This window comes from Protopterus annectens, chromosome 4.part0 (genome assembly GCF_019279795.1).
Source record: "Protopterus annectens isolate FY-2018-M chromosome 4.part0, PAN1.0, whole genome shotgun sequence".
Taxonomy (NCBI): domain Eukaryota; kingdom Metazoa; phylum Chordata; order Ceratodontiformes; family Protopteridae; genus Protopterus; species Protopterus annectens.
This window is the reverse complement of record NC_056733.1, coordinates 695,542,966-695,555,301: the sequence shown is the minus strand read 5'-3', so window position 1 is coordinate 695,555,301 and position 12,336 is coordinate 695,542,966. Positions and strand designations below refer to the sequence as shown.

Genomic DNA, 12,336 nt, shown 5'->3' with positions numbered 1-12,336 from the left:
CAGATATATTAGTGTCTAAGAGACATAATATCAATTGTATAAAGTAGGAATTAAACTGGGTGGGGATAGTGTCTGTCCTACTGTCTGTATTTGGAGGTGGAGTGGTGACCTTGCCAGGGTGGAGTAGTTTATTTAGTGATGACCAAAAAAGTTTTGGGTTTTCTTTATGTTTGTCATGTAAGTTGGTATAGTATGTTTGCTTATCCTGTTTGACATGGAGTTTTGCAAGGTTCCTAAGATGTCTAAATTGCTGGAAGGCATTTTGAATTCTATTTTTATACCAATTGTTCTAGCTTTATCCCTTTTCATTATGATTTTTTTTTGTTTCTTTTGTCAGCCATGGTGCAGGGTTGGACTTTACTTTTTTTATTACGTACTAGTGCTAGATTATTTAAGGTCTGTAAGACTATGTTATTAAATATAACTGGTCTAAGTACATTCCAGTTATATTGTTTTAGTCATTGAAAATATCTTTGCTGAAACTGGTTGCATTTTGTATTTGATTATAGATAACATGTTTATCTAGATTATGGTGAGCTCTAGAGGTATATGTTGGTATGTGGTCACTTATGCTAGTTAAGAGGCAGCCTACTTTTGTCAGTTTGTCTGGTTTGTTTCTAAGAATCCAGTCTAATGTTGAGTGTCTCCATAAAGTTTTGTTGATTCTAGTAGGTGCGGTTATTAATTGTCTGAAGTTGTACAATTTTATGGATTCAGTGGGGGTAGTGGAATTTATGAGTGGCCAGTCTATATTTAAGTCTCCAAGTATTACAGATTCATGGTTAATTTGTTGGGATATCCAACACTGGATGCTTTCAATAGTTATCAGTGTTATTCCCTGGTGATATAGAAATTCCTGTTAAACATACAGTTTTCTTGTTGTTAATTTTTAGGAGTGTTATTAAAAGTTCAGCGTTGTTAAATGTGGGTATTTTCTGTAGAAGTAAGATGATGGTCATGGAATTTTTATGGATGATTGCTACACCAACTGCATGCTTGTTTTGTCTGTCAATCATACCTCTCAACCGTACTGAATTCCTCGGTTAATAACAGTTTTGAGGGCAAAATATTGGAGTGCCAAGAATTCCCAAGTAGCTCCTTTAATTTCCAAATTTCCCGTTTTTTTTTTATTTTTTTATTTTTTTTTACTCCTGGCGCCATCACATGTAGGGCAGGCGCGATGACGTCAGCTCCACGAGGCAAACAGACAGCCTGCCATTCGTTAATTTACTTGTGGACCTTGCACAGCACATCTTAATTTACTTGTGGACCTTGCACAGCACATCTTTGCACAGCTCAGCTTCTCCAGCTAAAAGTGAGAGAAACTTTACTTTTTAAAGAAATTACTTTTCAAAGTCAAAGTCAGCACTTAGCATGAAGGCATCGCAGCTTCACTTTTACTTAATGGCAGCTTTCAGAGGGGCAGACTGTGTTTACTTAATGCAGCTTCACTGTGTTATTTACTTAACGGCAGCCTCACTGTGTTATTGTTCACTACAGCAGCTTTCTGTGCAGGCATCGCAGCTTCACTGTGTTACTCTGCTTTTACTAAGCTGCAGCTTGCAGAAGCTTACTTTCACTGTGGTATTTACTTAGCGGTGACTTGCAAAAGCTTTCCGTGCAGGCATTGCAACTTTTACTAATGGCAGGGAGCTTGCAGACTTATGCAGGCAGGTGTGTTTTAATGGTAGGCAGCTTGCAGTAGACTTTATATGTGGTACTAAATGGTAGGCAGCTTGCAGACTTTGTGTGTGTGTGTGTGTGTGTGTGTGTGTGTGTGTGTGTGTGTGTGTGTGTGTGTGTGTGTGTCAGGCAGCTTGCAGACTTTTTTTGTGGGGGGGGGGCAGGCAGCCTGCAGACTTTGTGTCTGTGTGTGGCACTCAGTTTGCAGACTTTGTGTGTGGCAGGCAGTTTACAGACTGAAAAAATACCAGAAAAAACACCCAAAAGTGCAGAAACTCAAAACTAGTGAAATAAAAATAAAAAATGCCACCAAACCCATACAGAACAGTAACACTTGACAAACTTTATTGCAGAAAAAGACTAAGTACTTTCACCCTATGGCTCCCAGGGCTTCATCAGAGTAACACTTTTTTACTAACAATGAATAATTCTGTTGCACTATTTGACACTACATGTGAGAAAGGGATATGTGATATTTTTCACAATGTTACAAAGGGTAGTGATAATTTAACATGTAACGAAAAGGATGCGTTCAAGCAATTGTGTAATGACCACTATGTTGGAGCTATGAAACCTGACAAGGGAGGTGGGGGAGGGGTTGTTCTGATGGACCACAATGACTATGTATTTAAAATATATGAGTTACCGAATGATAGTTCTACCTATGAAAGAGTTTCAAACAATGAATTGTGTAGAGCATATGCTGAAATTGATTGGATGTTATATGATTTTCTAACCCAAGGAGTACTGGATTCAGTTGAATACAAATATTTGGTTGTTGAATCCCCTGTAACACCCTATATCTTTGGGATTCCAAAAATCCACAAGGATTTACAAGACCCACCGTTTAGACCTACTGTGGCAGCACCAGGTTCCAAAATAGAACCTATGGCTGCATACATTGATTATTGGTACAAACCATTATTAAGCAACTATGTTCATTTACTAAAAGATTTATGGCACTACCTACAGATTTTGAGGGATATTGTAATTCCAGATGATTTTTTATTTGTCAATATTGACGTAATGAACTTATTTACAGTTATCCCACACAATGAAGGTTTGAAATTATTTCAGGAAACCTTAATGGCAAAAAACAATTTAGACAATGTTAAAAGACAATTATTAGTGGAATTAATGGACTTGGTGTGAACAACAATTTTGTAGGTTTAGAGGGAGAACTTTTTCATCAAATATCAGGGGTAGCCATGGGGGCCAAAAGTGCACCTATTTATGTTAATTTGATGCTAGCCCAATGGGAACAGGAATGTGTGTTCCCATCAATTTATTACAGCAAAATTATAACATGGCTAAGATATTTGGATGATATATTGATTTTTTTTGGAAAGGTACCCAGGAAGAACTAGCATCTTTTATCACTTATCTTAACTATACTACTTCATTTTTAAGGTTTACATGCAAGGTAGCTGTAGAGAGTATAGATTATATTGATATAAGACTGCTATGGGACAGGACTAACAAGAAACTACAATCAATGATTTTTAGGAAGGAAATGTATTGTAATTCCTTTCTCCATTATAACAGTTGCCATCCTATCCATCAAAAGAAAAGCATAGTGAAAGGACAAATGGTACAAATTTCAAGATTAACAAGTAATGACACTGATTTTTGAGAATGAGATATATACATTAATTGGCATGTTTAGAGACAGAGGATACCCATTTAAAATATTGATTAAAACTAAAAATTATGTTATGCAGAACAGGAACAACAGATTTATTCCAATATTAAACACAAGACCAGGTGTTACAACAACAACAAAAATGTTTTGTCAACTGATAGCATGTTAGTTATCCCATACAACAAGGATGGCTTGACAATCACATCCATAGTTCATAACACTTGGAAGATAATTTTTGATCAAGATAAGATGAACATCCTAGGATTGTTTCCTAGAATTACCTATAGTAGGGGTACTAACATTACAAACTTACTGGAAAAGCAACAAACAAAAACAAGAGGTTTAGTCTCTAAAATGTCAAAGTGTAATGCTTGCAAGGCCTGTAAATTTATTAATATAGGTCCATATGTTGCAATTGATGGTTATTATCATACCCTTCCATGTCCTGATAAATGCAACTGCAACACCAAGATGGTGATCTACTTAACTACCTGTATGTCCTGCCCTGTTTTCTATGTGGGTAAAACCACTAGGAAACTCAAAGAAAGGATATTAGAACATAGTAGAGACATCAAGAAAGAGAAAAAAGAGACTGCATTATATATGCATTCTAAGAACTAAAATCATTAAAAAAAATTTCTGTTCTTTGTCATTGACAACATGTTTGATTATGGTATGGGTGGAGACTTGAACCTATATCTTGAGAAACTAAAGTTTGAGTGGCAACTAAGAACTAATGCCACTGTTTATCCTGGCATAAATGACAATATCTCATTAGCTCCGGTGTTAAAATTAAAGGCACTGGAGATCTGAAAATATTATACTTAAGGTCTGTTTATTCTGGTTCCTTGGTTCCCTAAATACATATAGTACAATGTAGGTATTATGTAGTGTAACCAGTGTGTATTTGTTTAAAATTTTTCCTAAAATTTTTACCCAACTATTTTACATTAGTTATTTTTAACTAAGTTATGCAACATATTTATTTTATTAGCACTAGCACTTCATAAAAATTTGCTATGAGTGAATTAATATACATTTATATGTGCTTTTAAAGGTGATTTGTATTGAACACAGCACTTTGCTCATACTGATATACTGTCTTTTTAAATAAGTATTTATCCATTTCCCTACTGCATTGATCATGTTACTGTATTAAGAAGTTTATTTAAGCTTGCATTTGAATTTTAATATTTACTTTGATGAAGCTCTGGAAGCCACAGGGTGAAAGCGCTTAATCTTTTTCTACAATAAAGTTTTGTCAAGTGTTACTGTTCTGTACAGTTTTGGTGGTGTTTTTTATTTTTATTTTTATTTCAGTAGCTTACTTTGTGTGTGTGTGGCAAGCAGCTTGCAGACTGTGTGTGGCAAGCTAGCTTCCAGACCGCGCGCATGTGTGTGTGTGTGTGTGTGTGTGTGTGTGTGTGTGTGTGTGTGTTTAAAATGCCCCAGTTAGGTATAACTGGTGGTTAGAATTACTTAGACTCAAACCCTGTACCTTAGGTACAGGTAGCAAGAGCCTAAAATCTCAACCATACAACCATCACTTGTGTTTCAAGGAGTTAACCATAGTTATCAACTGTCCAAAGTTTTACAGAATGTTTAGCTCATACTTTTGATCTGTTCCTCTTAAAATTTGTGTTTTTCTGGCAAATGAGCGACAAACAAATTCACTAAATAATGATGCCATTTAAGTTTCAGTCTTCCTATCTTTCAGGAAATGCATGGTAACACAAAACATCTTATTCTAGCAACTTTTCTAAGATTATACAAGTAATGTTTAAAATGTGTCTCTGGTTTTGGACCTTTGCCCCCCCCCCCCCCATAAATGTTGGCTTTTTCCAGATTTCTTGCACTGTATAGTTCTTCAGGGTTAGAGAAGTTTAGTGCTGCTTAAGTTATGCTAAGTCGGCTTGCGTTGTTAGTAGCACAACAGGTAGAATATTTGCTTTTGATGCAGAAGGCTGTGGGTTCTACTCCCACAGTATGTAGATGGATTGCTGATACTGTACTGTGCTGTGATTATAAAAGGGGTGGATGCTGCTGCTGTCCTGAGAATGTCATTTTTGGCAGAGATACCTAGTAACTATGAACCTGTTATCAGTTTGCCATCCATTCCCTATTGCAATATTACTAACTTATCATTTTTTTAATGCAACATAGGAAATGTATTCCTCAAGGGCAACAACAGACACTTTATTTGTAGATGAAACAATAAAATATAAAGTTGTTTACTAGCAGCAACCTCTTCATTAGTTACAGATCTTACAGCTCTCTTTAATATGTTATTTAGATGACTTCTACTTCTGCAGAGATTGTGCTGGGGCCATATTTTGTCTGTCTGTTCTTCAGTTTGCATTTGAAAGTTGGTATCCCACAGTTCCATTGTAGTGAGTGGAGTTATATAGTTGTGTATGCACAATTGATGTTAATCAGCTACAGATTTGTACCTATTTTTCATGGGCCTTTATCCAGATTTTTGATGTTTCCAAGTTGAGCGGTATGTCTGTCGTGCCTGAGTATATTGCATTCTGGGGGTGAACTCATTACCCTTTATTTCTTATTTAACCAGGTTTCAGTAGCTATGATTACTTCAGGAGAGTATGTGGCAAGGTTGGCATGTATGTCATTGATTTTATTGCACATACTACTTGGGTTCGTATTCAGTTAGGTGAGTTTGGGTTCTGTTTTTTGTTGAGATATATTAGTTGACTGGTTTATTTTGCAGTGAATATCTCCGCTATTTGTTTAATTGATATTTTACAGAGGGAAGAGCATGGCCAGTTATATTTTGGTCTTGGTTTGGTATTTGATCATAAATTTGAATACTTAGTTTTGAGATATTTATAGATTAATAAATCAGATATGGTTTGTTTGTTTGTTTGTTTGTAGAGATAGGGTGTTATGGAGAAAGGCAGGCTGGTAGCTGTTTATATTCTTTGTGAAGATTGGTTGAAGTCCTAAGTATTTGAAGTAGTTGGATTTTTAAAATTGGTGATGAAGGCTAGTAGAGTGATGAAGAATAATAAAAATAATCTGAGTTAGGGGCATCTTATTTGATATGTGTTGTAAACAAAGATTAGAAAATGTTACAAGGGTACTGGGTTGGTTGTAGAGATGTAATCTGATAGGTAAAGGGGCAAGGATTAAGACAGTTTTAGAGAGAGTCTTGGGTGGTAAACTAGAGTGGGTGTTACTATTGGGAATAATTCTATTGATTGTTTTTCTTTTTGAGACAACTAATGTTATTGGTTTGAGGAATATGTGGGTGCTGCTATGGAAGTATAAATGTAGAATAAAGCTCCTGTGTGCCCTGAGAAGCTATCCAGTTTAAATAACGGATATGGTATTCAGCTAGCTAAGGATAGCTTTAGTAATCCAGCCAGGGATATATTGCAGAATATATTATAGGGCATGCCTTCAACAATGACACTATTCATGGAGTGACTTCATTGATGCCTTATCTTCTCACAACAGGTCCTTTGTGGCTGAGGAAACCAGCAAAGAAAGGTCATCAGTGTTAGTCCCAGATGTCTTTTTTAAGGTGATACCTTCAACTCATTTCACTGATATTTGAGAAGACTCATGTTTTGTGTTTCTTTATTTAGAGGTCATCAATTTGTCATGCTTTTTATGGGTTTTTTTTTTATCCCTGAACTCTCTGCCAACAAATGTTGGATATTTTCTTTGTCTTTGCTATCTTATTTTGTTGGAAACTTTTAGAGCTCCACTGTTAAGAACTTTACCTGCTATGGCACTAAGCCTCTTCTAAAACAAACACTGCCTTTAGCCTTTTGCTTCTTTAACTTCTTACAAAGATCACAATCAATCACAGTACGGTCGTTTCCTGAACAGACTCCTTATTGTGCATGATTTTTGTTCAGTGGCTCCTGTTTGTTTCAAAAATGCTTATTAATATACAGAGAAGATATATTACCTGACAAGATCATATCTGAAACAGCAAAATACAAAAAATGGAATTATTTCAGGGTAAAAGTAGCCATTTCTACTGCAAAAAAAATGACACCTTCTAATCAAAAGTGGTAAAGCTTTTAACACATTAAAGTAAGTAGTGAGAAAATGTTAAATGAATCAGTTGGGAACTCTAAGGGTATTCAGCTGATATTACAAGTTGGAAAAAAGTGAAGGTAGCTCAAGGCAGTATAGGTTTTACATAGAACTGTGAAATGTAGAACTAATGCAAATGGCCTTGATTCTTCAGATTAACAAAAAACATCTTGAAGAGTGACTAACATAAGGTCACAGAGTGCATACTACTGGGAGAATTGTACCAAAGAAGAGACAGAGTAAAGTAAGAGTTCCCATGTTATTAGTGATAACTGTTGAAACAATTCTACTCAAAGAAAAATTAAGTGTTTTCAAAATATTACACTTGTGATGATAATTATAGTGAGAAGGCAGACATTCTGAAGATTACTTTGTGGAAATAAGTGTTATAACAGAGCAAAATATTATACATATTACAGTGATAGGTAGAGAAGGTTGATAACATCAGTCAATGCAACTTTTAGAAAAAAAAGTGACTGCAAAAGATATTTTGTAGCAGTGATCAAGGGAATAGTATGTTTGGAAGTAAAACATTCCAATTTTAATGCTTTCCTAGATTTTATGTGTCTCTGAGGTAAGCAAATCATAGAATTTACCTGAAGCTGTAGCCTGAATTAACCTGATTACTCCTGGGATCCAGACGTCGAAAGGAATATTGTGGTTTGCAGTGAGAGGGAGGACGGTCCAGATTACAATTCCAGTTTATAATTATCCCTAGTATGCCTCCCTGTAAAAGTAAAGAACAAATGAAGACAAATCCAAACAGGTCCAATCAGAAGACATAGTTTGGCCACTTCGCAGAATGTGGATAAATATAACAGACTAGTCAGTGTAGTACAGATCTGCTACATAGTTTTGTTAATAAGCTGTCACTGGAGTGACTTGCTGATCATTAGATGCAAGGTGTGGATAGCTAATGACAACATGCATTTTCTCGTACTGTAGCTTATTATGGTATAATCAGATGGCTGCATACACAAAGTATGTATGTGTGGCTGTTTTCATGCTCATTTGTCACTTATGTTATCAACAGAGAGTCATTTGGTCTTGTAGTTTACCAATCAGTCATACAGGCAGTGAGTCAATGTCATTGCTCTTGTACAGCCAGTTATTTGATCTTCACATTTTCAAACCAATTACTCATGGGCATTTACTACACACATACATGCATACAAATATTTCAAGCACAGAAATGAATGCCCTTCTAGCCTGCCAATATACCAAAACAGTTGTTTCCATAATAAGTGTCCAGGCTGTTCTTAAAAATATCTAAACTAGTAGTTGCTTTAATGTAATTTGGTGGTCTATTCCCTGCATCTGCTGCTCTCTCACAGAACCAATTAGTGCACTTCTCATTCCTACAGAATCTTCTGCATAGGTTGTCTGATGATTCTCTACTACTTTTTGATAACCCCAACCAGTCTGAGTAAGCATTTCCTCACAGTGGCTTATATATCAACTGTCATGGGTACAATCCATCTCCTGACTTGTTCTCTACATTATTTAAAGAAGTTGGTGTTATAATCAGTAAACCAAGTCAATAAGTGGCCAGCTGTTGTGACAGTTTATTATTATGTGTCACTCAGCATGTTTAGTGTAAATCCATCCTATATACAGTAATGCATGATCATGCTATCTTAAGCACCGTATGCCTACTGCTTGTTTATATGAGTATCGCTAGTCAATAGTTCAGAAAAAAAGTGTATATGGGCATAGAGACTATCCTTTAAGTAATCACTTACATTGCTGGTGCACAGTCTTGCAAAACGCACTGTGCACAACCAAGGTTGTCTGTAAATATCTCTGAGTCCTGTGTAATGTTTGTTAAAAGATTTAAGAAAAGTCACTTTACTGTACATTCAGTCACTAAGGGCGTATTTTATATGGCTGCTCAGTGTATTGTAGTACTCTTCAAAGTACCATGACTAATCTAAGCATGGAGCATGTTAACTTCCTTTCAACTCCCTCAGATATTTTTTTGTAGCTACACCAATGGAATAATGTGATCTGTTATTCATAGTTTCTTTGTACAATCATTTGTTTACACTGCTTCATACACTATGCATTACACAAGTTACCATGCATAATCCCAGTCATTAAATGAGTTTGACATTGTTTCTATAGCCATTCAAATAAGTAAAATGCTGATGAATAACATCCAAATAGACACAAAATGAAAGGTTTTGGATGGGTTTTAATCTGTCTGCAAAACTATTTTGAACAGGTCAGTGAAAAAGCAGTCTGTTGGAACTTACTCACAAACTACATTCGATGCTATTTAAAACAAACGACCAGGAACCAGGATCCACCACAAATTACTGTCCTACTGTGTCTGCATGTAACTATTTCCTTAATAATATGGGTATATTTTTTACATAGTTTTCTTTTACCATATGTTACTAGACAAAGATCTTTTATTAAAGACAGTTGTGATTTTTTTAGAACAGGTACTACCGCTTAAATGGTCTAAAGACATGTATTGGTTAACAGCAGATGTGAAGAGTCTGTCCACAAGTATTAATCATCAGCATGGGCTAGAAGCATTAAACAAATCCTTGGGAGATAGTCCCCTTTCACATTATCTAATTGAATTGGTTGATTTTTGTCTAAGAAATAATTATTTTGAGTTTGATGGACAGATATATCACCAGTTGAAAGGTACAGCCATGGGGGCAGCTTTTGCCTCCATGTATGCTAGCATCATGATGGGGCTTTTTGAAATGGAATTTTTGTACCAGAAATAATTTTTCAAAAAATATGTGGTGAAATATTGTCGATATATTGATGATTTAATTTTTATATGTAAAGGGGGGGTAGGGAAGAACTTAGTATTTTCAATCATGCCCTCCAAGAAAATAGATTTTCATTGAAGTTTGATGGTTTTCAACTAGGTAATAAGGTTAACTTCTTAGATGTATATCTTGAAGGAGGAAGAAATGAAAGACTTATTACTAAGGTATTTCGTAAATTTGAGGATGGTTTACACTTCTTAGATGGAACCAACCATCATCCTCCACATTTATTAAAATCTTTACCGTACGGAGAATTAATGAGAGTAAAGAGATTATAATACTAATGAGGTAAATGAGTTAGAAAAAAAACATCTGTTATTTATAAAGAGGGGTTATAATGCTGAGGAAGTGTTACTCTTTAAGAACATTATATATAAACCTAGTAATAATTGTAATAAACATCAAGGTAGATTTCAGAAGGAATTAAATCATTTGAGAAAGATCTATGTGGTTATGACTTATGATTTATTGGCAGAAGAATTTAAGCAGATTATTCAACTTTATTGGACTTCCCTGTTTAAATATAGGGACTTAGTACATGTTTTTGAAGAAAACAACTTTTTCATTTAGAAGGGGCAAGAATCTAAAGGATATGCTAGTCCATGCTAGATTTTTTACTCCTACAGCACGCTTGAATATAAATTTGAGCTTAGCAGGTACATATTCCTGTGGTAGATGTATAACATGTCAATATGTGAGTACAACATTTCAATGTATTAATGGACAGAATTTTCAGTCCAAAGGTATGTTTTCATGTAAAACTGAAAGCATTGTATATGCACTCAAATGCCCATGTGGAATGTTCTATGTGGGGGAAAGTAAAAGGGCTTTTAAAACCAGGTTACAGGAACATGTGAGGGATATTAGGAATGAAAAGTTAAAGTCCACTTGCAATGCACTTTAAAAAGTATCAAAACAGTAACTCACAGGGCATGCTAGGTACTGTTTTAGAACATGTTTCTATTGCTCAATATGGTACTAATATAAAGAAAAAACTTTTGTATAAAGAAACAGTTTTTATATTGAAATATGGCACTTTGGCCCCTAGTGGCATTAACGGAGAATGTAATTGGACAGTTTTTATTTAATTAATTATTTAAGTATATAATTATTTAGGTGTTTTAATTGTTTAATTGAAAATAGGTTGATTAATTCTATTGTATAAATGTGTGGTGTTTTTTTCTGTTTGTATTATCTTTTGAAGGCATTTGCCGAGGTGCTAGAGAGAGTTTGTATTAAATTTGTGGTGGATCCTGGTTCCTGGTCGTTTGTTTTATCTGGTTTATATATTTTTTTGTTTTATTTGTTGTTCTTCATTTGATGCTATTTATTCTGGTTATTACACTGTTTGTAAATATAGTGAGTACCTTATGTGCCAGTTCAGTTAGGTTCTGGCCTGCTCTTCTGACTATATCTCCGATTTTAAAGTTGGGGCAGTACAGGTGGACTACATCATCAAATTCACAGATTTTCTGGTAAGCACCTCTGCTCTCATCGATGTTTCCTCTAACAGAAAGGAAGAAAATCAGTCAACAAACAAATAAAATTACGCAGTAAATTTTAATTGTGTTAGTCCTACAACAGGAACCACTATCTGATTTTTGAACAAAGCATTTCAGACAAAGATAAAACAATTCTCTCCCTATATTGTCCATTGTTATTATATACAAGAGGATAATTAAGCAATAAGACCTAATAGGTCATGTCTTATTATGAGACAACATGACTCCTGTCATTATCCATATGACAAGGTGAAACCATATTCTGATTTCCCAACAGTCTGAGTTATGACTCATGACTACTAGGTTTGGTCAAACATAGAAAGGTGAGTTAATCACAGCATGAATCAGACACCTATCAGATACACCAGATATGATTATTATTCTATATGGAGGTCAGAGTACATGCTCCTAGATCAAAGAAAAGCTGCTAAAACAACTTTCACAAATGGTAGAGTTTGTTCTTATCTTCTCTGTTGTATGACCTCGAAAAAATGTATATAAAAGTTTACTAGAGTGGGTGTGTCCTCCTACATGGGGGTACAGGGGAGGCTTTCCACCTACAAAAACTATTCCTTTGATATTTGTCAAAGTTGTTTTGGCAGTTTTTTTTTTAATCGACTAGCATTCAGTAGATTTGCTGTCAATGGAT

The 12,336-nt window shown here is 35.1% G+C and overlaps 1 protein-coding gene across 1 annotated transcript in view; it reads right to left on the bottom strand.

Annotated features, from left to right (window-relative positions):
- Nucleotides 1-12,336, bottom strand: part of LOC122799533 (P2X purinoceptor 2-like) — a 591,133-nt gene that overhangs the window by 192,017 nt on the left and 386,780 nt on the right. Inside the window, exons 7-8 of the mRNA XM_044068662.1 lie at nt 11,553-11,691; nt 7,990-8,120 (exon numbers count right to left, since the gene is read on the bottom strand). Of these exons, the coding sequence (XP_043924597.1) occupies nt 7,990-8,120; nt 11,553-11,691 (270 nt within the window). The remainder of the gene's footprint in view (nt 1-7,989; nt 8,121-11,552; nt 11,692-12,336) is intronic.